The sequence below is a fragment of the Podarcis pityusensis genome (assembly GCF_964106645.2).
Source record: "Podarcis pityusensis genome assembly, chromosome: 7".
Taxonomy (NCBI): Eukaryota; Metazoa; Chordata; class Lepidosauria; order Squamata; family Lacertidae; genus Podarcis; species Podarcis pityusensis.
This window is the reverse complement of record NC_138031.1, coordinates 45791765-45817899: the sequence shown is the minus strand read 5'-3', so window position 1 is coordinate 45817899 and position 26135 is coordinate 45791765. Positions and strand designations below refer to the sequence as shown.

The window sequence follows — 26135 nt, the reverse complement described above, 5'->3', positions numbered from 1 at the left end:
TCAAAGTACTCTTGTGGGCCACTTGGTATGAAAAGTTGGCCCACCCTAAACTACAAATTGCTCTTAGTTGCTGTGAGAATGAATCTTCAGTCATTATCTCTCTTTGAACTGTACTATGTCCTGTTGCTAACAATTGCTTTGTCGGCGCTTTGCCAGAATACAGCTCTATTCATTTAGGAAGTGGGTATCAAGAAACATCAGTGCTCAAAGGCCTGGAACAGGCCTACTGACTCCTCTTCATCAAGCGTAGGCTTCAACTATGTTAATTACTGCATTCTCTTTGATGTTAAAGAAATAAATAGGCCAGGCCTCCACACACTGTTCCAAGTAAAATACCACTAATATGAACATTGACAGAAGAGTTAGGAAGACTGAACCCTATGGCTATAGTGTAAAAATTGCTTACTCTAGATCCGCTCCAGTGAAGTTGCATTCATTGTAGTTCTGGCACCATAGTTATACTTTGTCTTCGTGACTAAATTGTTGTAGTTATCATTTTTTGGTGTTGCATGGCAATGGAATTTCCCTTACCCTTAAATTTGTCAGTCACTATGTTGCCCAAGGCAACCCAAAGTAACTTAAAGTTAATTACCTCTGCTGTTTAAAGTGTGTTTGAAACATCCAGTTTCAAACTGTATCCAAAACAGTGTCCAAAACAGTGTTGAACCCGCATCATCCCCAGCCAGCTTGATTAATGGTCAGAGATGATGGGAGTTGTAGTCCAACAACAGCTGGGGACCCAAGGTTAAAGAACACTAGTATAGAAGAGCAAACATGAGCATAGTCATGATATTGTTTGGTTACTAATATCAGACATTAAATGTTTAATTCCACTGGAGGCACAACCTCACCACCCCTATCGTTTTCTAGCAGAAATAACAGGATTACCTTTCTCTTTGTACAATTTAGTATATTTTAATGTTTCTCTACGTGTTATTTTATTACCAGTTCTTTCATGTGGCCTATGTCCTCATCAAATTTGCAAATTCTCCTCGTCCAGATCTGTGGGTATTAGAAAGATCAACAGACTTTGGAAAAACTTATATGCCATGGCAATATTTTGCTTGTGAGTACCAGTTTTTAAAACTCTTATAACTTTTTATTTTGACAATAGCAACTATTTCCTGCTGGGCGTTTAACTTCTAAGAATATGTGGTACCTTAAGGAATTCATGAACAAGTCTCTTCCCACCCCCATCCCCACCCCCGCCTGCCAAATACCTTTAGCTAAGTTCAAAATCACTCGCTAATGGACTGATTCATCAGGCTGCAGACTTCCCATTCCCATTTCCTTCACCAGTGAGTAAAGGAGAAGGAAATCTTTCACTTTCTGTTTTAATAAGCCCCAGCCTCCTGTTATGCCCAAGCTTTAGAAACTGTGGTTAATCCTGTCGAGCCAAATGTGTACTATATACATCAATAGATTTTAGCGAGCATGCTGTATGCTACATAGGATGAGACTGAAAGTTTGTAGTTTAATGCTCACTTAAGGCAAACTTAAGACCACATTCTGCCAGTGCCTAATTGCACATTGTGTCTCAAGGTTTAAAAACAACCAATGAGGTGGATTAGACACCCCAATATTGAGAAAGAGGTGATATTTCCCTGCTAAATGGGGTATGCAAGACCTGCTCTTCCCTTTTCCCTTTCTCAGACTCACTGAAACACTCAGACTATCCGGCATAACTTTGTAAGAACAGTAAAGAGTCTTGGGAAGGCAGGATCTGAGTTACCAGGATTCTCTCCACTACAGATTCGGCGGTTTATGCTATTTTCTATGTAACTGTTGGAGTAATGTTCTGAAGTTAGGAACTGCACACGTTGATTTATTTATTTTTGTTAGATTCTAAGCAAGGCTGTTGGGAACGTTTTGGGAAGGAAGCAAATGCCCGTGTTAGAAAAGATGATGATGTCATTTGCACTACAGAATATTCTCGGATTGTGCCTTTAGAAAATGGAGAGGTAAGTTCAGGGCAGGGGACGGGGGGACGGAATGACAGCAATAATAACACTTGGCATTTAGACAAGAGTTTTGCATGAAAGTACTTCAAATGTACCTCAGTAATAGTACCATAACAAAACTATAAGGCAGATCAGTACCATTAAATGGGTTCTTAGTGACCAGTGGTCATTCTCTCTTCTGTCTGTAACCACCATTGAAACTCACTTCACTTGTCTACGTACCTCCCTGTTCCACTCCAGCATTCTGATATAAGTTAGATTGGTGAATGGATTGACCTGAAGATGAGCACTCTTGAATTACACTCCACTCTTCCAAGGACATATAGAACACTTTCTCCCACCAGATATCCACCTCCTCTATGTTTCTTGGCCCACCGCAAGTGCCACTACTGACAACTGCCCTAGTTACTGGTGCTTTTTGCTTTCCTTTCTGGCCACCATGTTCTAAAAACTATAAGTCATTTTGTAGGCTATAAAACTACAAACAGACACCTTGGTCTTGAATTAGCTAGCAATCATTCATACAGATAATCTCTTTCCCCCTATTGGTAGGACTTACTGTGCTTAGAGGCATGGATAAAGATTCCAGTTGGCTCCTAAAATAGTATAGTTCCAAGAACTGGGTTCTGAGTTAGTGGAGCTGATTATTAGTCTACAATGAGCTCTTGTTAAAAAGGGCTTTGAAGAGTTTTCTTTAATCATTAGAAAAACCTGCTCTGGCTTATGGGGAAATTCCACAACTACATTTTGTATTTTCTTTCTATCGTAAAGAGAGAGTAATTAAAAAGCTTATTTGCTGCCGGCAATCCCTTATGTCATGGATCCTTGTGCTACAACTAAAAATAATAATTCATTTTGGCCAAATCCTTCAGTATTTACACATCTTTTAACAACATAACTGATTGTTAGGGGTATACGAATAACTAGTATTGATAGTTGCAATAATTCTAAGTGCTTTAAAGTACATTAAATGTTCAAGCATTTAATCTAGTTTATCTGCCGGACATAAAGGTTCTTTCAATTAGATAGTTAATACTGGAGATGCCTTCATATCATAAATGGGACAAGGTTATTTATCCTTTGTGAGAAGCTGTGACTGTTGGCTATCTTAATAGATTGAGAGCCTAGGCAGTTGTTGCCTTTAGAATACAGTGGTACCTTGGCTCTTGAACTAAATCCATTCTGGGAGTCCGTTCAACTCCCAAAACCTTCCGCAAACCAAAGTGTGGCTTCTGATTGGCTGCAGGAGCTTCCTGCACTCAATCGGAAGCTGCGTTGGACGTTCGGCTTCTGAAAACGTTCACAAACTGTAACACTTACTTCTGGGTTTGTGGCGTTTGGGAGTCCATTTGTTTGGGAGTCAAGCCATTCGAGTACCAAGGTAGCACTGTACTTAGTTTTTTATACTGTACATGTGTAATTCATGGCTTAAGACCCATTTTTCTTTGAATTGCTGTCTTAAACTCTTATTGGAATATGATTGAAGGGTGGTGTTGCTCCACTGATTAAAGGCTCATTGATCCATTGGAGGCTTCTGTTAGATGAAAGGGAAGAGATGACTTTCATTGATTCTCCCTTCTCTCTGCAGCCCCTGCCCCCAAATCTGTTAAAGAAGATTGGGTTGAGGGCTCATTTGAAACATTATGGTTGATAGCTCAGGGCTGCAACATGCCTCCAAATCATCATCAAAGTGCTGCCCCCACTCTGCCTTCTCATTCCAGGCTTGACTGTTAGTAAGCCCACTGATTTCACTTCTGAGAGGATATGTCTAGGCTTGTGCTGCAAGTTACTTGAGTGTTTCTACAATGAAGCCTATTGTAATTCCTTTCCCACTCCCCTAGTCTGTGGCTGTATTGTGTGGCCACCAATTGCCTATGCCCACGTTTGCATTTAGCTATGCTTGTAGTGGGTGGCATTACACTAATTCTAACAACATTTCACTGGAATCTATTCACCTTTTGAAACAATGCCCACCCTTGAAACAATGGTTGCAATAATGGACCAGGGGCCCAGTTTGCTTATTCATGTCCTAGATAAGTTGCTTTCTATTAATTTGTCCATGTTTTAAAACTGATCTCTCTCTCTCGTATTAGATTGTGATATCCTTGGTAAACGGTCGTCCAGGAGCAAATAACTTCACCCATTCTCCTATACTTAGAGAATTTACTAAAGCAACAAATATTCGTTTACATTTCCTCAGAACCAATACCCTTCTTGGGCACTTGATATCTAAAGCTCAACGGGATCCTACAGTGACGCGCAGAGTGAGTAAATGTTATCTTTTGGCAGGGAGGAATCATAGGATTGTAGAGTTGGAAGAGACCTTGAGGGACATCGGGTCCAACTCCCTGCAATGCAGGAATCTCAACTAAAACAGCCATGACAGATGGCCATCCAAACTCTGCTTAAAAACAAGAAGGACCAATGGTCTAACTCTACATAAGGAACCTTCCTACTTATGTGGTGCCCTTTAGATGTTGCTGGATTGCAACTAGCATCAACCCTGGCCGTGGCCATACTGGTTGGTATTGAAGGGAGATTTTATTCAGCAATATCGTACCATGTTGGCTACCTCTGGTCTAAAGCCACTCCTTACTCCAGCTGCATTCATATTTAAGGATTTCTGGAAAAAGTGGGATGCATATTGTAAATTTCTTCAGGAAATTTGGATCCAGGAAGATGAAGAAAAGTGGTCTAAGCAGAGTATGATTTTATCACTATGACCTTTATCAAGCAGGTAGTTTCACAGAGTTCTACTAGAATCTTTTATAGTTACCAGAGAAAAAGAGTGTGACTCCTAAATAAAACCTGGTTTTGAATTACTCCAGATTCTTATGTGCTAGAACTGCTAGGAAAACATGGAGTAGGCTTTTAATCATTACACATATGTGAAGCAGAATTTGTAAGATAAAATAATTCCCCTGCAGATGCAACCTTTTGCCTTTGCTGGTCACTGAGGATAAGATAGCAAACTTGATTTCTTTATTGGCCTTCTTCCTTCCATCAGTACTGCTCAGGTAGGGTGGAGAATCTTTCTCTCTCTTTCTTAAATGTACACAGAAGTTTTTATAACTATTGACTGAGTGTGGCTTTATCTGCCATACATGGGCTGGTGGCAGGGAGTGGTGCTCAGATAACATACTTTTAAGCTCTCTGGACACCATATGGATTAGTAGTGCTTGCAAATGACTAGAAGCCCAATCCTGTGCATATTTATTCAGAAATAAATCCACTGTGTACTATAGGACTTACTTCCAAATAAGCATATGCTCAATTGCAGCCGAGCAGTGCAATCCTGTGAATGTCTACTCAGAAGTAAGACTCAACTGAGCACTGCAAGATAAGTAAGTTCCTATAGACTGCAGCCTTAATCTTAATCCCTGAATTGTTATATTGGAACAGACATGCACTGAATAAGGCTAAACAGTTCTGGAGAATGACTAACAATTTTGAGTTTCTGAGACAACTATACAGTACATTATTTTGGGCCCCTGGTCAGTGACATGAATAGTGAGTGGAAATTATCTTTTTTGTATTCCCACTTTACTTGATATTGCTGTAATGCTTACTCTGTGTCTTGGATGGTTGGCCAATTTGAAACCATGGAGCATGGGATTTAACATAATTCTAAGATCTTCGGCTTTGATCTGTATAGCTCTGTACCCTTTTGACATTATGGAGAAAGACTTGTTATTGCATAGGTGCTGTATGAAGCCTCATAAACCACTGTATGGCTACACGTGATGAAATAAGTATGTGTTGCACCTCTTCCTAAATTCTCAAAGAATTGTTGGCATCTGTCTGTCTGGAGAGACAATGGAGTGCACCTCTGGGGGTGAAGTCAAACCACTGTGTTAGCAGCACCAAACTGATCTCCCTGGGGTGCAAGCCCAAATTACAGGACCCCCGTCTTGGCCTTGTTGATGTGGTCCAAAGGAAAGCAGAGCAATATGTTTGGTACCAGCTTGGCTGCAGGAGTTGCTGGAAGGAGGCATACAAGATGCCATTCAACCATCTTAGGGACTCCACTCCAGATTTACTCATTTTCACTCCAGATTTACTCATTTTACTCATAAGGTTTACTCATTTTCTTCTCCTGAAGATATCCTGCAAGGCAGCGGAGGTTTAGGACCAGCATTTTCCTTCTCCTAGAGGGGCTACCTTCCCAGGTTGATGAGCTCCACCAGCCCCTCACTTCCCTCTACAGCACATGTAAAAACCACCTTCTTGACTGTTGGACCCAGGATTGGTCTTGTCCACTCAATCTGCCAGAGCCTGTCTTCATATGCAGGGGAAGCCCCTAACTCACTGAGGGTTTGAGACCCTTCAGCTACCCTGATCTGGTTTAGTCATATGCTAATCTAATCATCCTTATAATGCCCTTTAAAAAGATGGGAATGTAAAGATGAAGTGTTGAAACATAGTTGTTTGCCTAAAGACAGCCAATGGATTTGTGGGTGATCAGAAAGGATCGAACCAACTACTTCAACTCATGGCTGTATACTTGTATTACTGCTTCTGCTTCCATAGTACTGTTGCGCTAAGGTTTTGCTGGTGGGTTTCCTATGGAAGAACAGAGTGCTTGACAAGATGGGCCTTTGGCCTGATCAAGCAGGGCTCTCCCAATCCTCTTAGCTCTCCCTTCTGCAACAATGATTATAACTTTCTGTTCTAGAGCTGCCCATTCTATTTTTCACTTCCCTTTTTTATCTTCTGCCCCTCAGCCCATATCAATCAATAAATAACCAAAATATGTTTAAAATACAAATTTTAGTGGAGAAGAAGTTTATCAAGGTCAAAGATTCATGGTAGGGGGAATTATTGGTGGTCATATATATATTTCACTAGCAAGTTTATATCATCTTGGGTCTAGAATTCATAATCTTTGAGAGAACACCCTGAGGATAAACTCTGTCAGCTACTTACCTGCAAATCTTGTTTCTGTCTAGTATTACTACAGCATAAAAGACATCAGTGTTGGTGGACAGTGTGTTTGTAATGGACATGCAGATATCTGTGATGCCGAAAGGGACATAAATTCATACAGGTAAGGATACAACAGTACGACCAAAACCATTGTGCTTTCAAAACGGTTGCTTTGTGGCTGTACAATGATGGCATCATTTTCAGGTTTTACTTCTATAACTTCAGAATTTGTTTAAGGCATCTTTAGCACTTTACTGTTTCTAAGGTGGAAATTAATCCCAGTTTCAGGACATGGGTTATTAGGAGATCCCCGTTCCTCAGAGAGCTACAGTTCTCAGAGTTCCTTGAGAAGAGTGATTGAACCACTCTGGAAATTATAGCTCTCTTAACCCTTAACAAACTACATTTCCCAGGATTATTTGGCGATGACTGTTAAAGTGTTGTAACAGTGCTTTAAATGTATGGTAATGTATTTTTTGTGCTATTTTACATTGTTCATCATCTTGAGATGTCTTCATATAAGTTGTTTTGGAAATTTAATAATAATAATAATAATAATAATAATAATAATAATAATAATAATAATACTTCAACCCCATGGCTGTTATAAAGGATTCAAGTTTAATTTTAAGAGACTGCTGGTACATTCTGTGAGTTAGGTTTGTGCACACATCACGTTAGAGTGTGAAAAATACAAAAAAAGAGAGAATCATTGATGGGGGGTGGAAATCAAATGACAATTACTTATATATCCAGGTACCGATGTGAATGTCAGCACAACACTTGTGGAGAAACCTGCAATCATTGCTGCCCTGGATATAACCAGAAACAATGGCAACCTGCAACAACAAGCAGCACAAATGCTTGTGAACGTAAGTTTAGCATCTGAATGTGATTATTTGATGGGGAGGGAAAGGTGCTTTTAATATACATAACATAATTTCCCTCTGTATTATTGCCTCACATGTTGAAATAATTCATTCCAGCCATTTAAAGAAGGGCCCTTTCAGACCAAGGCAGATTATTATCTGTCTCCACCCCTGTGGACCAACTTTGACAGGTGGGCAAGATAGCCAACCTGTCAGTCACCTTATGCCATTCTGACATCAAATGACTGGCAAGTGAATTGTCTCATCCACTTGCCAAAGTCCCTTTCACAACACTTCCCACGTGCTTGACAGCCAGGGAACCACATCACAAGCTAAGGACTGGCAAAACTGCTTTCTGGATGCGAATTGGAACATGTTTTGCAACTGAGTTGGAGAGCCACATTAGGAGCACTCAACTGTGGACACGTGCCATGGATGTGGCATAGAACAAAAGACTGACGAAAATCAATGTACAAACATTTCAGGCCAATCGGCCTATATTGTGAAGCTTGAAAGTGACAAACATTGCAAAAACTTTTGAATGAAAATAGGCGTGTCAGACCAAACAGTACCTGAATCCCACATGAGTAATATGGAAGAAAAATCTCTTTTATGCAACAGATAGGCTGTGAATAAGTAAATAATATGACATCATCCTGTATTGTTAAGAGCTCCAGTGCAACCATGCGGGTTTGATATTTCCAGGTCATGCTTGGATGCTGAAGTGATCGACTCCCTGCCCTTCCTCCCATCTGCTCTGACTTGGAACAATGTCAAGGCCAGATATATGGCAAAAAATTGGTTGAGATAGTCCTTGCTTCTTCGGAAGCAATTTTGGCCCCATTTGTGTGCTTGGAAAGTATTGCTAAAAATACCCTGTGAATTTGCAGCTTTTTCAGTCATACAATGCCCTCCGTATGTCCCCCAAAATGACAATTCTCAGTCTGAACAGTGCAGGACTGAACAGACTGTGATGACCTTGCTGCATCTGATGTAAAAACTCATTGCATGACATATGGAAATTAGAGGTGCTTTTTTCTTCTCTGTGTTCCATTGCTCATTTGCCTGATGGTTGTAATGAAATTTATCATCTCTCTCAGCCTGCAACTGCCATGGACATGCCATGGACTGCTATTATGATCCTGAAGTTGAGCAACGTAAAGAGAGCTTAAATATTTATGAACAGTATCAAGGTGGAGGGGTCTGCATCAACTGTCAGGTAAAACTCCCATTATTAAAGTGTTTATTTCATTCCTCCCTGTCTTGAAACCATGTAATACATTTTATTATCATACCCATCACAATCTTTTCTAAAAATGTTCCAAAAGAGGAGATAGCCGAAATCACTGGTCGCTTGGTATGTAAACTTCAGTAATGGAAGATTGACAGTGCAATTCTAAACATGTTTCCGCAGAAGTCCCACTGAGTTAATTGGGCTCATTACCACGTAAATGAGTATGAGATAGTCATATAAGGCTGCAATCCAATGTCCACTTACCTGGGAACAAGCCTCATTGAATTGAGTAGGACTTACTTCTCTCTCTCTGTGTGTGTTAGATTGTGTTGTGAACTTTGTTTTTTAAGCTTCTGAATAGGCACAGCCAACAGCAATTTAAATCAAGGGAACAAGACTTCTGAGATGACCAAGATGAAGGACCTTGTACTTAGTACACCACTTAAAGGAAAAGTGTTGTACCAAGTATAGGATACTTCATCTTATTCATCCCAAAACCTCTGACTGAAATAATACATGCTTGAAATAATACATGGATATGTTTTTTAAAGAGACGTGAGTAATGAAGGTGAAATGATGCAAGAGAGATATTTTGAGACATTTCTCCAGTCTATTTGCAGGATGACTTTTGCCATTTAAATCAGATACTTTGGACACTGTTTATCAGTGGAAAAACACATCAAATCAGTGCTGGTCATTCCTCATCCACATGTTTAGGATGCTGATTGGAGGATCATCACAGGCAGCACAGCTGCTCTGTTACTAATGTAGTCTTGGTGATCCTTAGGAGGCCAAAAAGCCTGATGGGAAACTACAAATTTATCCCATCAGTCAATGCAGTCATACTAGTTCTGATCATTTAAGGGGGGAAGTAGGCCATTGCTTGGGTAGCTGAAGAAGCCAAGCCATGTTCAGAACTGGGCGGGCAGTGCAGAATTGATGCAGAACCCATTCTTCCCTGGCAAGTGCTTCAGAGGACAGCTAGCCTTCCACTTGAGACCTGGGGTCATAGGAAACATCCAGTGCAACCATCATGCTAAAACTGAAAGCAGTATTTGTTTCACATGTAGCTGGATGTAAATCAAAGAAAAAATATTTTTTAAGGGAAAGAGGGAAACTCTTTGTTTCCAATTTGACATTTCTGTGTCGTTTCCTCTTTGCACTTTTGCCCATGAAAGAATATGTTAGCTAAGCATCTTTTCTGAACATCATCAAAGCAAGGAAAATGACTGGTATCTTAAAAAACCCCCGCTGTCCGTTGCAACTGATGTTGATTGTCCATAATTTGATTTTGTGGAAATTAAGCTGCATGAAATTGCTTAGCCATGAAATCTAATTATAATTTTTCCATCCTAAAAAAGGCATAGGTATTGGGCTTACCCTTTTGCAATTTGTATCATAGAAACACAATTATAAAGTTTTGCATAAATGACCAACTGAAGAAAACTGGGACATGGTGTGCAGAGTCAGTTTCTTTGCAAAATAATGATATCATGTATGCTTTGTTCTCTGTGTCAGGCAATGAGTTTCTGTTACACAGATGCCATTCCCTTGCTGTAGAGCTAATCTTTCATGATCACAAAGTTTTAAATAACTCTGCTATCCAAATAAGTTGGTGTTACATTTTCCATTTTTAAAAAACACATTTCATCCAATTGCATTTGAAATGAACTGGGTGTGTGTGTGTTGCAACATATGGAAATCAGATAACTTTGTTACTGCTTTCCCTTCTGATGTAAATTAAAGGAGAGCCAAAGTGAATGTTCTCTTATACAGTGGTATCTCGGTCTACGAACAGCCCCGTTAACGAACTATTTGGTGAACAAACTCCGCAAAACCGGAAGTAGGTGTTGCGGTTAGTGAACTTTGCCTCGGAAGCCGAACGGAAGCCGAACGGTGAAGGGCACCGGCAGCAGGAGGCTTCAGTAGGGAAAGTGCACCTTGGTTTAAGAATGCTTTGGTTTAAGAATGGACTTCCAGAACTAATTAAGTTCATAAACTGATCTACCACTGTATTTAACAAAAGTCATTTAATGGTCAAAGCAGCCATGAAGATAGTCTTTCATATAAGATTGCATTAATTTCACTAGATTTTGATCATATAGGGCATTTGTCAATACAGTGGTATCTTGGAAGTCGAATGGAATCTGTTCCAGAAGTCCGTGCGACTTCCAAAATGTTTGGGAACCAAGGCGCGGCTTCCGATTGGCTGTAGGAAGCTCCTGCAGCCAATCAAACACCGTGGAAGTCACATCAGATGTTTGGGTTCCAAAGAACCTTCAAAAACTGGAACGATCACTTCCAGTTTTTGATCATTCGGGAGCCAAAATATTCAACTCCAAAGGCATCTGAAAACCAAGGTATGATTGTACATGCCAGGTTGAGCCATAGAAGCTGTCAAGTTGGAGGGAGGAGTCCAAGAGAAGGGGGTTAAGTTGGGAGTTAGACTAGGAGTTTGAGTCAGGAAGTCAAACGAGGGAATAAGCCAAGAGACAGCCTGAGTGGGCCTAGCTACTTCAGGTGCTACTTCAGGGTCATCGCTTAGGTAACTGTACCCAGAGCTGTGGGTTCTAACTCCTCAGCTTCTGACAACATGCAAAAGAACCGCCCTCCAAGAAACCCAGAATGCACTGCATTTCTACCACATTAACATTCTTCCTTGGCCATAGTAACATATTGTAAAACATCCACATTCAGTTCTTTCCTTGCTTAGCTGTTCTTTTTCTCGTGTCATCTTTTTTCCTTATTTTGTCCTGCATAGCACAACACAGCCGGTGTAAACTGTGAGAAATGCTTGAAGGGCTTCTACCGTCCTTATGGTGTTCCAGTGACAGCAACGTATGGATGCATACGTATGTTCTTTCCCTCTTGCTTTTTCCCCTACTGAGTTCCACCCGGAGGCAGTGCGTCCCATTTTGCTGCTTGAGGCAAAGCAGGAATATGCTGCCCCGCTAGCATCCTGCCTCCCCGCAAGTCTCTCTTCCCTGGTGCTGCATGGTGGCACCTGTGAAGTGCAAGCAGTGGCACTGGCTTCCAGCAAAATCATGCTGAAATCTTGTGAGATGCTGCTGGAAACTGGTGCTACTGGCAGCGGTGCGTTTCTTCTGTCGGGGGGGCCCTGGTGGCGGGGGCAGGCTGCTTTCACTGTTTGAGGTGGCTGCCTCACCCCACCTCATGGGGAGGCTGACCTTGTTTCCACTCTACCTTCCAATTTCATAGGAAAATGGGAAGTTAATGCCAATATATTTTAGAATGTGAAGTCAGTATATTTCTACTGCCCTAGAGTTTCTCTGATTCTAAGCATAGATCACTTTGCAAGAACAGCTTCTCCCTGCCATGCAAACCTTAAAGGTACAGGAACCATTATTTATTTATTTATTGCTATATGTGCTTGAGAAATTGCTCACATAGATTTTGCCCATGTGATGTTATTGTGTTTTTGGTGTGAGACCAAAAGAGGTAATACTGATGCACCAGCTGTTACTGCTGCTGGAGAATGATAGATCAGTAATAGCTTGCCATGCTTAAAGAATGTCCCAGTCAAACTTACTGAAATACATTGTATGTGGAGTAGCCCCTGAAACCCTCTCAGAAACTTTACTTGGCTCCAAATACTGCAGTTAGGAAATTTGGCAATGTATGTCAGGATTGAGACATAGGAACTGTTGAGTTGGAGTCTGCTGAACGGAATACATCTCTTCAGTTACTGTATTAAGTATTTTTCAGCCATTTCATGGGACAACCCGCTGCTGTTCCTTCCTTAGGGGAATTCAAAAGGCTGATGCACTTATTTTTAAGGCCCTTGGGACCTGGGTACAGGAAGGACTGCCTACCCTCACATGAACTTACCCATATGTTCAGATAGTCTTTGGGACTCCTTCTTAGGGTTTTCCCATCTTTGGGGGTCAGGATGGTGTCAGACCAGAGAGACAAGCTTTCTCAGAAAGGAACACCAGGCACCAAATAGCTTATCATTTTCGGCACAGAGCAAATATGTTGGGTTTGGAACTTAACAGGTTAAGAAGTTCCCATGATGCCTCAGCATTCTGACGTCAGATTTAGAAGCTGGGAGGAGTCTGGGAGGAGTTACGCTCTCTGTTCCTCTCTGGTTCTCTGAGAGAGAAGGTGGCAGTTTGTCATGGCTGCTGTGAGCCCAGGAGATTTCCTGGGGAAAGTCGGAATAAAGAACTGATATTAGACAAACCTGGTCTCTCTGTGTGTTTGTCGGAAGCTAAGTGAAGCTACATGACAGTTTTCACCGCTGTGTTCAACTCTGCTGAGGCGTGACTGGAGAGCTACTGGAGACGGAGCTGAGTGGCGCAGCTCGGAGGAAGCGCGCCGGGCATAAAGAGCTAATTGTGGATCGTAAATCAATTAGCGGGGGTCACGCCAAACCAATAAATCAATTCAACAGGTTATGGACCCTTAATCACCGATCGTAAAAACTGTCACAGGAACGCTTTGAAGTGCCGGAATGCGTTTGAAGTCGCTGGCAGGAGTTTTTGCCTGGTGTTAAGAGGCAAAGGAGAGCTGCGGAGCTCAGAGCAGCTGAAAGACGCAAAGTGTTTGCCTGTGCTGAGAGCTGAGTGCTGGGAGCTGAAGAGCAGCTGGAAAATTTGTTTCTCCACGGATGGGTGCCGGAGGAGCTTGTAATCTGTGAGTACAGCTTGGGGCCCCTTGGGAGAACGGAAGACAATGGCAGGCAGCCAGGTCTTGGAGGACATTGCGTTTCAACAGCTCACTCTAAGAAGTTGGGCAAGGGCGTAAAGTCAGCAAGGGCTGCCTGGGATGTGCTGTGAAGCTTCAGCAGGAGGCCAGAGCCCTGGAGACGTATTGAGAAAAGCCTAAAGATGGCTGATGCCCCTGTTCCTGATGCTTTAGCCTCAAGGAGTGCTAGTGAGCAGATCGGGGGGGGCGAAGGATTCCAAAGGCAAGTGTAAAGGCTTGTCCACTGTGCGTGCTGGAGTGGAATGTCAACAAAGCAGGTTCCCAGAAAGCCGCAGTGGGAGCCAGGCCAGAGGGGGCGAAGCTGGCAAGGAGTGCTTTTCGGGAAGAAGGAAGAAGGAGGGCCAAGCCAGCTGGGAGGAGCCCCGGGCAGTGTTTTTCCACTGGAGTTCGTCGTTGCTGCCCATGGAGAGCGGAGACAGCTGGGCAGGAAGGTCCCAAGGTCAACCAGCTGAGTTCTCATGGGAATCAGTCTCGGAGAGGAGGCCAGCGTGGGAACGCAAGGGAAAGACGTGGTTCAGACGCTGGGGAGGGTTGTTTTCTTATCACTGCTTCTATGGCAACTGTGAAGAACAACTCCAGCCAGGACACGGTGACACGCTGGGTGTTGAATACTGCTGTTGGTCAGCACCTGCTAAGCGAGCCTGCTGGCGAAATGCGGAACTGCAGGGCTGTTTTCAACAGGACACAACTGTGATGTTAGCAGACGGAATGAGAAAGTCGGTTTCTGCTGTGGCTAACATGTTTTTTTCTCCTTTACAGGAGGAGCTAGAGGTCTACGTTGGGGGGAAACAAGTGGCCAACGTGAAAAGGGGGCAGAACAATCTCTTTGTTCTGGAGTCACCTCTGGAGGGTGGTGGGAATGCTGGAAAAGCACAGGCGCAGTGTGCTAAGGTTCCCAGTCATGTGCAAAAGCTGCACAGGTGCACAAAAGGGTACAAACTCCGGAAATGTGGGAGGTCCCTAGGGTGCAGGGCATGCAAGGGTGCACAGGTACATGGTTTTCCCAGGTTTGGGAGGGTAGCCAAAGAGCCCTTTGAGCTCTTTGAGGCAGGTGGTCCAAAGGTTCAGGAAATGATCTTCTGTGGATATGATCCTGCAACCAATGGGTGGAAGTTTGCATACCCAGAGGGTGATCAAACCAAGCTGCTGGTCAGTAAGCAGGCTGAGTTCTGTGAACAGGGTGGGTGTTCAAGGCTCAGGGATAGTCCTATTTTTCTCTCAGAATGTCTGTCTGATTCTGAGGAGGAAAGGGAGCCAGAGGCTGATCCCGGTGATGGGGACCAGGTCCAAGATCAGGGTTCAGAGCCCGGTGATGGGGACCAGGTCCAAGATCAGGGTTCGGGGCAGGTCTGGGCATCTCCAAAGGTTGTGAAAGGAGTGTCCAGGTGTGAGGCTTCATCTCCGGTTAGCGTAATGGAGAAAGCTCACAAACAGGGTGTCAAGTCAGAGGGGGAAGAGTCTGACGGAGAAGACACAACTGCTGGCCCAAATGGGTCAGTAGGGTTTCAGGTCACAAGTGCGTGGAAAAGTGTCGCACAGTGTGATTCTGGGAGTGTTGAAGGGGTTCAACAGGTGCCTGGGAAAGATGCCGGGAAGTGGCACAAGGCAAAGGGGAAAGTGTTGAACTCAAAAAGGTCTTGTCAGAATGGTTCGGCAAGAGGGGGTGTTGGGTTTGGAACTTAACAGGTTAAGAAGTTCCCATGATGCCTCAGCATTCTGACGTCAGATTTAGAAGCTGGGAGGAGTCTGGGAGGAGTTACGCTCTCTGTTCCTCTCTGGTTCTCTGAGAGAGAAGGTGGCAGTTTGTCATGGCTGCTGTGAGCCCAGGAGATTTCCTGGGGAAAGTCGGAATAAAGAACTGATATTAGACAAACCTGGTCTCTCTGTGTGTTTGTCGGAAGCTAAGTGAAGCTACATGACAGTTTTCACCGCTGTGTTCAACTCTGCTGAGGCGTGACTGGAGAGCTACTGGAGACGGAGCTGAGTGGCGCAGCTCGGAGGAAGCGCGCCGGGCATAAAGAGCTAATTGTGGATCGTAAATCAATTAGCGGGGGTCACGCCAAACCAATAAATCAATCCCAACAAAATATATTTTTATTTAGTCAGGCCCCTTAAAAAACTGCTCAGATTGGCTTTAACTCTGGTGCTATTTATTTGCCATTTTAACCATCTTTTTAGTAATGCTTTACTTCAATTTTTAAAAACATTTTGCTGTAAGTTGCAATAGAAGTGGTAACATTGAAGGTGGGGCATAACTGCCTAAATAAATAAAAGCAATAATAATGCTCAGAAACTGGGACCCAGGATGTTAAATGGGATACTAGAAAGCAATTTGACAGGCAGGCAGCCTCTTCCCGCTCCTCCGCATGAGCCTACGAGGGACATATATTGAGAAAAATCAACCTAAGCTGTTGTTGACAGGAAAGCATCATATTGTATTGACTGACGAGGTAAAGTTCTCACAGCACTTTAAAGATGGAAAGGATTATTGCAACAGTGCTATCTATACCAGGAAGTAGCCCAAGTGCAGTGGACATTCCTTTAATTTTAATAGGAGGTAAATAAATTCAAGCTGAAGAAAGATTTGGGACTGATATTGTTTTATATACAGCCTGCAGCTGTAACTCAGAACATTCTGATGGCTGTGAGGAAGGATCTGGTCGCTGTTACTGCAAGTTGAATTATCAGGGTGAGACCTGTGATCGGTGCGCTGAAGGATACCATAGCTTCCCCTTCTGCTATGGTGAGTATCCATATATCAACACACAGCTCTGCGTTTTTGTCCTGTCTCATTAAATATCCCCCCTATGCATGCATTTGTTCCAATCATATTTCCCCAAAAGTCACCAGTAAGTAAAAGCTATACTGCAAAAAAAAGACAAGGAAATAAATATTCTGGTTTTTGCAATGACGCATGGATGGAAGCAGCCGTCGTAAATGCGAGATAAAGCTGAATTCTACTAACAAAACATGTGGTTATATATCTCTGTTACTGGTTGGCTCATGGGTTGGGAAGCAGACTTCTGCAACTTCTATTTTTAAACATGTTTACTCTGGCTGAGTGTTTCTGCCCCTCCCCAACCCTGTTTTCTTTGTTTCCATTCCAATACTGCGTAATATTTCAGTTGTGTTTCAGGCTACCATTACTTATAGAACACAGCCCTTAGAAAATAATGAGATGATGATGATAATGATGATGTGCGATTAACCCCAAGGTCACAGGGCAGCATACAACAATTTAAAACACAACATTAAAAACAGTTGAAAACAATTTACAATCAGACAAATAGGATGGGTCCTAAAAATATACATCTTAGTCTAGTGTCAAAGGTCATGGTATATAGAATTCTCTTTCTAAACATGGTGTGGGCGGGTGGATGGTTTGCAGAAAAATGCAGAAAATAGCTAGAGGAAAGGAAACAGGGGGCCATTGAAGCATTCCAAAGGTCTACCAGCACAAGGGAAATCCCTTTGATTATTTTTTAAATGCATCATTTCACTCAGTTCTCTGTAACAGAGGAAGATGAGGAGGAGGGATGAAGGACAGGGTGGATTGGGGTGAAATAAAGAGTGGAGAAGAAGAGAACTGGGTGAAGAAGAGCAAGGGGTTGATTGCAAGAGAAGGTGAGCCAGGGAGAGATGTGGGCAAAAGAGGGTGTCCCTTAGGGTATCATGGAGGGAGTGGTCAGACATGGAGGAAGAGTTGGAGGGGCTTGAAGAATGGGCACTAGAAGACCTCAGGGAGGGTCCCTATGATCATCATTAATTCTGGGGCACAAAATGTGTCTGAATTTCAAGGAGGGACACAGCATCTTGGGGGACACTGGGGAGGGCCCAAGTAGATGGATGGAGGAGCCTTCTACTCTTCTCCCTCAAGAGATGCCTAGTCCTTTGGTGGTTCGTCCTGTCACTCAAGACTCCACCCACTTCTGGGGAGGTGGCTAGCAGTAAGTCTGATGCCATGTTAGCTGTGTCTCTGCCTCTGTCACCTTGGAACAAGGCCAGCCCACCTCAAGTAGTGCCTACTTGCTTGCCAAGTCTCAGGACTCCAGCTGCTGCTTGCCACTAAGGGCATGTTGCTTGTTGCATCAATGCCTTAGCTGGCACTTAGCCCTATATTTAACCTCCCATGTACCTGCAGATTCCTGTAACCTGTAATACGCCTCATGCATTGATCTAATCTGAAAACGAAAGCCTTTGGCAGAACCAGAGTTGTGAGCTCAAGTTCTTCAGATGGGAGGGCCAGGACAGGGCATTGATCTGAGCAAGGGTAGGGGAAGTAAGCCAGAGGGATGTTTTGAGTGAGTGAAGGGGAAGAAGATGATTTGGGTAAGGGAGAACATAAGGACAAAGGAGGTACTGGAGGGTGGGGAGAAGAGAGGTAAAGATGATGTGTCAGGAGGGGGATTTGGGAGGAGGAAGAATGACAAAGAATGTTGACAAGTGAGGAGCCCGAGTTAGTCAAAAGAAAAAAGGAAGGTAAGAAGCAAAAGATTTTGTTTTCAGCCATTGCCCCACCTTCCTAATCCCAACAAGTCTATGCAGCTCCATGCATGTAATATCTGGGAAGGGCTGTAGCTCAATGACATAGTTATCGGCTTTACATGCAGAAGGTCCCAGGTTCAGTTGTTGGCATCTTCAGATAGGACTGGGAATGTCTCCTATCTGTCACCCTGGAGAGATGCTGGAGAGTGTAGACAATTGTGAGCTATGAACCAGTGGTCTGGTTCTGAGTAAGGCAGCTTCCTATATTACCGTATTTTTCTCTCCATAAGGTGCACCAGACCATAAGGCACACCTAGTTTTTAGAGGAGGAAATCAAGAAAAAAAATATTATTCCCCCCCCCCAAATTTGGGGCAATATTATTGCCCCAAAGAGCAAAGAAGCCAAGGCAGCGAGCAGGATCCATCCTCTTTAGCCACGCGCAACCTCTCCCGGCTGGAGAGGCTGCGCGCAGCTATGGCAATTCCTCCACCTCCTGCAAAAGCCCACAGCAGTGGCGTAGCGTGGGTTGTCAGCACCCGGGGCAAGGCAAGTAATTTGCGCCCCCTAACCTGTGGATTTGCGCCCCCTAACCCTAACCCCCAGATGTTGTGCCCGGTGCGGCCGGCCCCCCCTGCACCCCCCACGCTACGCCACTGTTCGAGGCAGCGACGCTTCCACCCCCTGGAAACAGCAGAAAGGGAGAGCACTCTTGTGCCCCGGTCCTGCTTTGAGTGCTTCTCATTGACGCGTCTGCTTGGCCACTCTAGATGGGCCCTTGTGGCCTTGATCCAGTAGCCAGGTCCTTCTTCGGAAAGAGCAAGCGCCTCCTAAGCATGTGCAGAGCGCCTCCCTCTGCCCCCGCCACGTGGAGCTCAGCCTGCGCGTGGGCAGGCCCTTTGCATCACGCGCGCTTGGCAATCCCCGGCACTTCTCCTCTCCTCTCTCTCTCTCCCTGGAGAAATGAAGCAGTGACCCAACAAGGAGTAGCGAAGGATGGGCGTGTTTCGTCCCTGATCCGGATGAGATCAAGGCGCCGGCAACGGGAAGGAGGCGGGGGAGAAGCAGGAGCAGGCCAGCCAGGGCTGCTCCAGACCCCCCACCCCCGATCTCTCCCATCGCCGCTGGAGGGGTCATGGAGGCACTGAGCCCGGGAGGTGGGTAGCCAGCCAGGGCGCACCTACCCAACCTCACCGCGCCCAGGCGCGCTGCTCTCTCCAGCTTCCTCCCGGCCGGGCCAGCAGCTCCACCTCTTTCTTTGCCTCTTTGAGCTGCTTAATTCCCAGCAAGCGATTAGCAGGCTCGGATCGGATCCTGCGGCAGGCAGCGCCTCCTCCTCCTCCTCCTCCCGGCTTTGCTGCTGCTGCTGCGTGGCTCTTTTCCCTCCACCGATGGCGTGCTGCGCCTTGGAGAGGTTCCCGCTTCCTCGAGGGGGGCCGGCCAAACGGAGACGACGACCCCCCACCCCAAACAAGCCTTGATTGCTTGTCCCTTCCCTCTGGACTCGCGCCCCCCCAGATGTTGCGCCCGGTGCGGCCGGCACCCCTGGCACCCCCCACGCTACGCCACTGGCCCACAGGAGCCGCACACCCTTTAAGGAACGCGTGGCTCCTGCGGGCTTTTCTACGAGGAGGGAGAAGGGACTGACTGGCCACGTCAGTCCCTTCTCCCTCCTGGGGAAAAGTCCACAAGAGCTGCGCAGAGCTTGTGTGCGGCTCTTGGGGGCTTTTCCTGCCTGCTTCCCCCCTGCATTCGCTCCATAAGACGCACACACATTTCCCCTTACTTTTTAGGAGGGAAAAAGTGTGTCTTATGGAGCGAAAAATACGGTGTATTAGAGGAAGGGGTGAGACACAGTGAGATACTCTCTGCCAGCCAGGATGCGCCAACTCACAACCCTCCCCCACGTCTTCTGGAATTGTCTCAAGTAATTGTCATGATTCATTTTATTATTGTTGTATTAAATTTGTATACTGCCCTTCACCCAAAGGACACAGGGTGATTCACAACACAAAATTCATAATGAGAACAAGGACAAGGACAAAATAAACCCATAACCACCACCCCAAACACATTTAAAAGGTCATAGAATGTTAATCAGCCAAAGGCCTGGTTGAAGAGGAAAGTTTTCCCCTGGCACCTAAAGATGCATAATGAAGGTGTCAGCTGAATGTCCCTGGGGAGAGCATTCCACAAATGGGGAGCCACTGCAGAAAAGGCCCACTCTCACGTTGCCATCCTCCAGACCTCTTGTGGAAGAGGCCCACAAAGAAGGGCTTTATGATGATCACAGGGTCTGGGTCAGTTCATATGGGGACAGGTGGTCCTTGAGATAATGCGATCCTGAGCCATTGTATCATATTTATGAAATTATAAGTAATTGTTTTAAACTGTGAAGCACATTGAGTGCTTTGGGTAGAAGAGCGATGTATAAATGTAGTAAGTAAGTAAAATGTACTAGGTATTTTCTGAAAGTTGTCTTCTTTTCCTCCCCTCTTGAAAGGGAATCCTGTTTATCCTGTTACTCCAAGTCCAGAAGACCCTTCAGCTGGTCATATAGCTGGCAAGTGATCTTTTTCTGTTGTGTTTGCATTTTTATAATTTATTGACCCTGTATCCATCATAGGAACAATCTTGATAAATATAGTTAATCTGAGGGTGGGTTTACTCAAGTAGCATATGAGTTTTCCTTTCTGAGGCTGGTTTGTCTTTGGATTAAAACCTGTGAGTGCCTTCCTCCTTTGGTTGGTGTCCTTTTTCTCTCTTACTGCCATCTCATTTTCTCCCTCTCTTTATGCCACCCACTTTTCTCCTTTCTCTTTGCCTCATTCTTCTTTTCCACGCTGCACACTGCCCTGAGAGAGACTGATTGCTCTGTCCGTCCTCTGGCAGCTTGCTTGACTTCTGTGCTGGGATGAGAGAAAGAGGCTTCAACGCCTCAATCTTATGCATATTTACTCAGGAGTATAATCCCAAGTAAGCATGCATAGGATCGAGGCCTTGAGCTCAGTGGGGCCTTGTCACTTAAACCCAGTGGGGCTTACTTTGAGTAGAAATGCATGTTTTTAAAGGATTCCTCCAAAGAATCCTAGTTTATACGGGTGTTGGGGGTTGTTAGAGGATCCCACAGAGAGCTACAATTCCCAGCACCCTTAACAAGCTCCAGTCCCCGGATTTCATTGGAGAAAACCATGACTGTCAAAATGGTATAAGAGTGCTTTAAATGTATGGTGTGGACATGACCAAAGGCAGACAGTGTATCACAGTGATTCACTTCATTCTCCGTTGAGAGAAGGAACCCAAGTTTTGCATGCAAAAAGTCCCAGGTTCAATCCCTGATATTTCCATTAAAAAAAAGAGTCAGGTAGCAGGGTGATGTGAAAGATCTCTGCCTGAGATGCTGGAGAGCCACTACCAATCAGAATAAACAACACTGTGCATAGCTTATTACATTCGAACAACGCCAACATTTGGAACTGTATGTGCTTGTTTTAAAAGCTTAATAAATGCTACATTTTTAAAAAGAAGAGGAAGATAGGTTTAATACGTGTGTGTATGTCCACCTGCAAAGGAAGTTGACTTCTGCTGGTCAATAATTCTTCCATCACAAGACCTGTCTGTTTCTTAGCATTGGAAATCTTTTACTTAGAGCTTCCTGGCTTCCTCAGTTCCTGTAGCTGGAAATCAGCAAGGCAGGGCTTATCCTTTAATAACATTCTTTAGCAACTAATAGATTTGCTACATTTGAGGGTTTCCTTTGCGTGTTCTGTTAATTCCACGGCGTCATTCTGTCTTTCTGCATTAGGAGGCTGCAAGCCAGGATTTTGGGGGCCACGTTGTCAACGTAAGTTCTACGATTCTGATTCTGCTGACAGATGCCAAAATCAAATGCAATGCAATTTTAATCCCCCCCCCATCCAAATACGTTTGAATTTCAAGACTATTAACTTGTTAAAAATGTCCCTAGCTTGCCAGTGCCATGGCTCAGGTGCATTAGGTGATCGTGAATGCGACAGACGAACAGGACAGTGCCGATGCCGTGAAGGATTTCAGGGAATTGCCTGTGATAGCTGTGCTGTAGGCTATTTCCATTACCCTTTCTGTCAAAGTAAGTAATCATGGTTTTGGCTTATTTTTATACGGTATTTGTGTTGCGTTTTTGTTAGCCACCTTGGGAACTTATTAGATCACAGATAGGGGACCTGTGGTCCCCCAGATGTTGCCCATAATCTCGGATCCTTGGCCATGCTGCCTGGGGATGATGGGAGTTGGAGTCTAACAACCTCGGGAAGGCCACATGTTCCATATCTGTCTTTAAAAATTCAGAGAATGAAGAAAAAATAAATATCACTTTCAACAGGCTTGGGGAAGGAGCATGTTGATCTAGTTATGGAACTTGAGAGTGTTCAGTGCAGTTCAAGTTAATCGGATTTCCACAGTGGCAGAAGAAGAAGAGTTTGGATTTGATATCCCACCTTTCACTCCCCTTCAGGAGTCTCAAAGCGGCTAACAATCTCCTTTCCCTTCCTCCCCCACAACAAACACTCTGTGAGGTGAGTGGGGCTGAGAGACTTCAAAGAAGTGTGACTTGGCCCAAGGTCACCCAGCAGCTGCATGTGGAGGAGCGGAGACGCGAACCCGGTTCCCCAGATTATGTGACTACCGCTCTTAACCACTACACCACACTGGCTCTCAATATTGCTTTCTTTAGAATCAACTTTTTTATGACCTGCATGTCAAACTGTGAACTAGCAAATGGTGGGAGGGGGGATAATTTTCACTACAATCCTGGAGGTAATTTAGCTTCTGAGGTGTGTGAAGTGTGTTGCTTCTATCAGAATCACTTCTGAAAGTGCCCTGTCTTCCTCTGGCAGTGTGTGAGTGCAATTTAGCTGGCACCCTCCCTGAAATATGTGACTTCCTTGGAAGATGCCTTTGCCATGTTGGCGTAGATGGCTTTCAGTGCAACGCCTGTCAGCCTGGATACTATTCTTTCCCCTTCTGTCAAGGTAAAATAAACAAATAAATCTAAACACATTGATCTGGTCAGGGGGACATCAAACTTGAAAATGCGTACAGTCATGTGTTCCTTTTGGATTGCTGATTTAAATTTGTTGAAAGAGATGAAGGCTGTCCCAGTGTTCTATAAAATGACATGTTGGCTGGGGGGGGGGGGGGAGAGAGGCTGCATCCTTATGTTTTGAGAATTGGGAGGGAAGCATATTGAGATATTAGAAACAGCCTTACACTAAGTGAAGCAGTGGGTCCTTTAGGCTGCAATCCTATACACACCTGGGAGTAAATCCCACTGAATTCAATGGGGCTTACTCAATGGGGCTTACTTTTGAATAGATTTGTATAGGATTGCAGTGTTAGGTGCTATCCACTCTCATTGGCAGGCACTCTCCAGGGTCTCAGTCAAGGTTTCCCCCAGCATGTCAGCTAAGATCCTGTAACTAAAGAGACTAGGAGTTGCACCTGGAACTGCAAAGCATGTGTTGTGCCACTGTACTGTAAGGCTAAGGACCCCTGGATGGTAAAGTCCAGTCAAAGGCGACTATAGTGTTGCGGCGCTCATCTCACTTTCAGGCCAAGGGAGCTGGCGTTTGTCCACAGACAGCTTTCTGGGTCATGTGGCCAGCATGACTAAACTGCTTCTGGTGCAATGGAACACCGTGATGGAAACCAGAACTCATGGAAACACCGTTTATCTTCCCACTGTAGTGGTACCTATTTATCTACTTGCACTGGCGTGCTTTCGAACTGCTAGGTTGGCAGGAGCTGGGACAGAGCAACGGAAGCTCAACCCGTTGCAGGGATTCGAACTGCCAACCTTCTGACCCACAAGCCCAAGAGGCTCAGTGGTTTAGACCACAGCACCACCCGCATCCCGCTAAGCACTAAGTACTATAATTCCTCCCCATACGTTATGTGTTTCGGTGTCAAGATGCAATGTGTCACATGACTGCATGACAGTTTCTTCTTATCACATGACCCAGTTATTGGAAAGTGATGGAAAATAAAGGCAAAATAAAATATAAACAGCGCTATGTTCACAGGAGTGCAGAATGCTTGCCCCTTCCTGAATGTGACAATGGAAAATATTATGAACTTTGAAAAAGTTCTCCACTTATTGCAAAATGCTGGATTGAGACGACACAGCAAAAGAGTTTGATATTGCTGGACCGGGAAGACATACAAATGATTTAATGAAAACCATAACTTATGTCCTTCAGTTGGCATGGAAGAATGTTTCACTGGAAATGAGTCAGTGCATAGCTTTGTTAAGAAAATGTACCTCAAATTGGCTTGGTTGACATGTTGAGCTTAAAAAAGTTGACATGAGGCCCAGGTGAGAGGGGCTCACAAAGGCAGCCAAAGAAAGGAAAACATCTTATGAAAGCTAAATAGATCAGAAGGGAAATGTTAAAATCCCAAATATAAGAGTTGAGATTTATGTGGGAGACATTAAATCCATAGCCATTAAAATTGATGAAAGACTCTCCAGTATATTGATTTAAGTGGAGCCATTTTTATTTCAAAATGCTCAGAAAACTGATTTGACAGTGCAAGAGCCCTTACTAAAGCACCTAAAGTACTGGGGAGTGGGATGTTTTCTGTTACATGGAACTAATCAGTGATCCCATTTGCACATAATGTTAAGCAAACCTGCAATAAGAAGATCGTGACCACTTCCTCTACTTTTGCTCCTGCACACATTGCTGTGTGCTAAGCTATGGTTTGGTTTAGCACTTTGTCAAAACCCTGGCCCACGGTTTAGCTTACACCATAAAAAACAAAAGGTGTGTTCTATGGTTTATTCGGGGCCTAGAAAATCACAAGACCAGGTTTGGACAGCCACACAACAGCAATTGGGACTGGAGGGCCCATGATACTCTCACTGGGAGCTTTCATATTTACTTCTTTACGCCAACCCATGGCTGGGCTTAGCCGTATGCCTGAATGAGGCCAGTATGTGATTTTGAGGGCACCCTTTTTTGCAGCAAAAGCCTCCAGCTAAGTAATTATCCATGAGGACCTAATGAGGCTTAGAACATCAGAATTCACCATACAGTCTAATAACGGCCCAGATAATTTGCCACAGTCATGTTCAAGATGGAGCTGAGAAATCTGAACTAAATTCCATATTGAAGCCAAATTCAATAATGATTCTGATATATTTAAAAGGGGATTAGGTTACAATGTATCTTAAGAGGCATCTACTTTGCATTCCTGCCCTCCCTCTGGGCATCTTCTCACAGCTGGAGGTGCATAAAGAACTTTTAAAAAAGTGAAGTAGCAACAGTAGTTAAATCTCATAATGTACCACAAGCCAATGCGTATGCATAATAAATGCATTACTTTTGGCTCTAAGCAGCCATTAATCTGTCAGTTTGCTTTTGCAGAGTTTAGACTGATCAGCATTTTTAAAATGCTCACAAAACGTCAGATGGTTATGCTAATAGCTGACATTGCAAAAAATTAAGGCATATTTAGTAATCGGCTGCTGGGCTCAGGGAATTAGTACTATAAGGGTATCGTCTAGCAATACCACAAACACTTAACTAAGGATAGCTTCATTTTATCCTGCTTGGTCCTCAGACATGTCAGTTATAAAGTGGACCCCATACATTTTGCTTCCTAAGGGAGAGCAGCACATGTTGCCTTCTGCACCCACCTTCCCAAGTCAAGGTTCATAGTACCAAAGCCAGGTCAAGTCGTTTTCATGCCTGAGGCAGAATATCCCACAGCCACCTCTTCCCCTCCCTGCCAGTGAAAATGTGACAACACTAAATTAAATAGCCAATAATTTATTGCTCTTTCATAACATGCAAAAGCATCCTCCTGAGATAGTCACCTCATTCTGCCTAATGCTAGAGCCATCTCTCTAACTTTACAGACAAAAAGGCATAGCGATTATTATTTGGTTATGG

General features: G+C 44.2%; 1 protein-coding gene across 3 annotated transcripts in view; it reads left to right on the top strand.

Annotated features, from left to right (window-relative positions):
* The window catches only part of LAMA3 (laminin subunit alpha 3), a 138895-nt gene that overhangs the window by 15091 nt on the left and 97669 nt on the right, over window positions 1-26135 (top strand). The window contains exons 3-14 of one of the 3 annotated variants that reach the window (XM_081014386.1): window positions 949-1066; window positions 1843-1961; window positions 4055-4225; window positions 6911-7008; window positions 7644-7759; window positions 8857-8975; window positions 11752-11842; window positions 16330-16461; window positions 20705-20764; window positions 22007-22045; window positions 22169-22309; window positions 23076-23210. In XM_081014386.1, coding sequence (XP_080870512.1) covers window positions 949-1066; window positions 1843-1961; window positions 4055-4225; window positions 6911-7008; window positions 7644-7759; window positions 8857-8975; window positions 11752-11842; window positions 16330-16461; window positions 20705-20764; window positions 22007-22045; window positions 22169-22309; window positions 23076-23210 — 1339 coding nt within the window. The remainder of the gene's footprint in view (window positions 1-948; window positions 1067-1842; window positions 1962-4054; window positions 4226-6910; window positions 7009-7643; window positions 7760-8856; window positions 8976-11751; window positions 11843-16329; window positions 16462-20704; window positions 20765-22006; window positions 22046-22168; window positions 22310-23075; window positions 23211-26135) is intronic. The other 2 variants (XM_081014387.1, XM_081014388.1) reach the window with 2 other exon arrangements.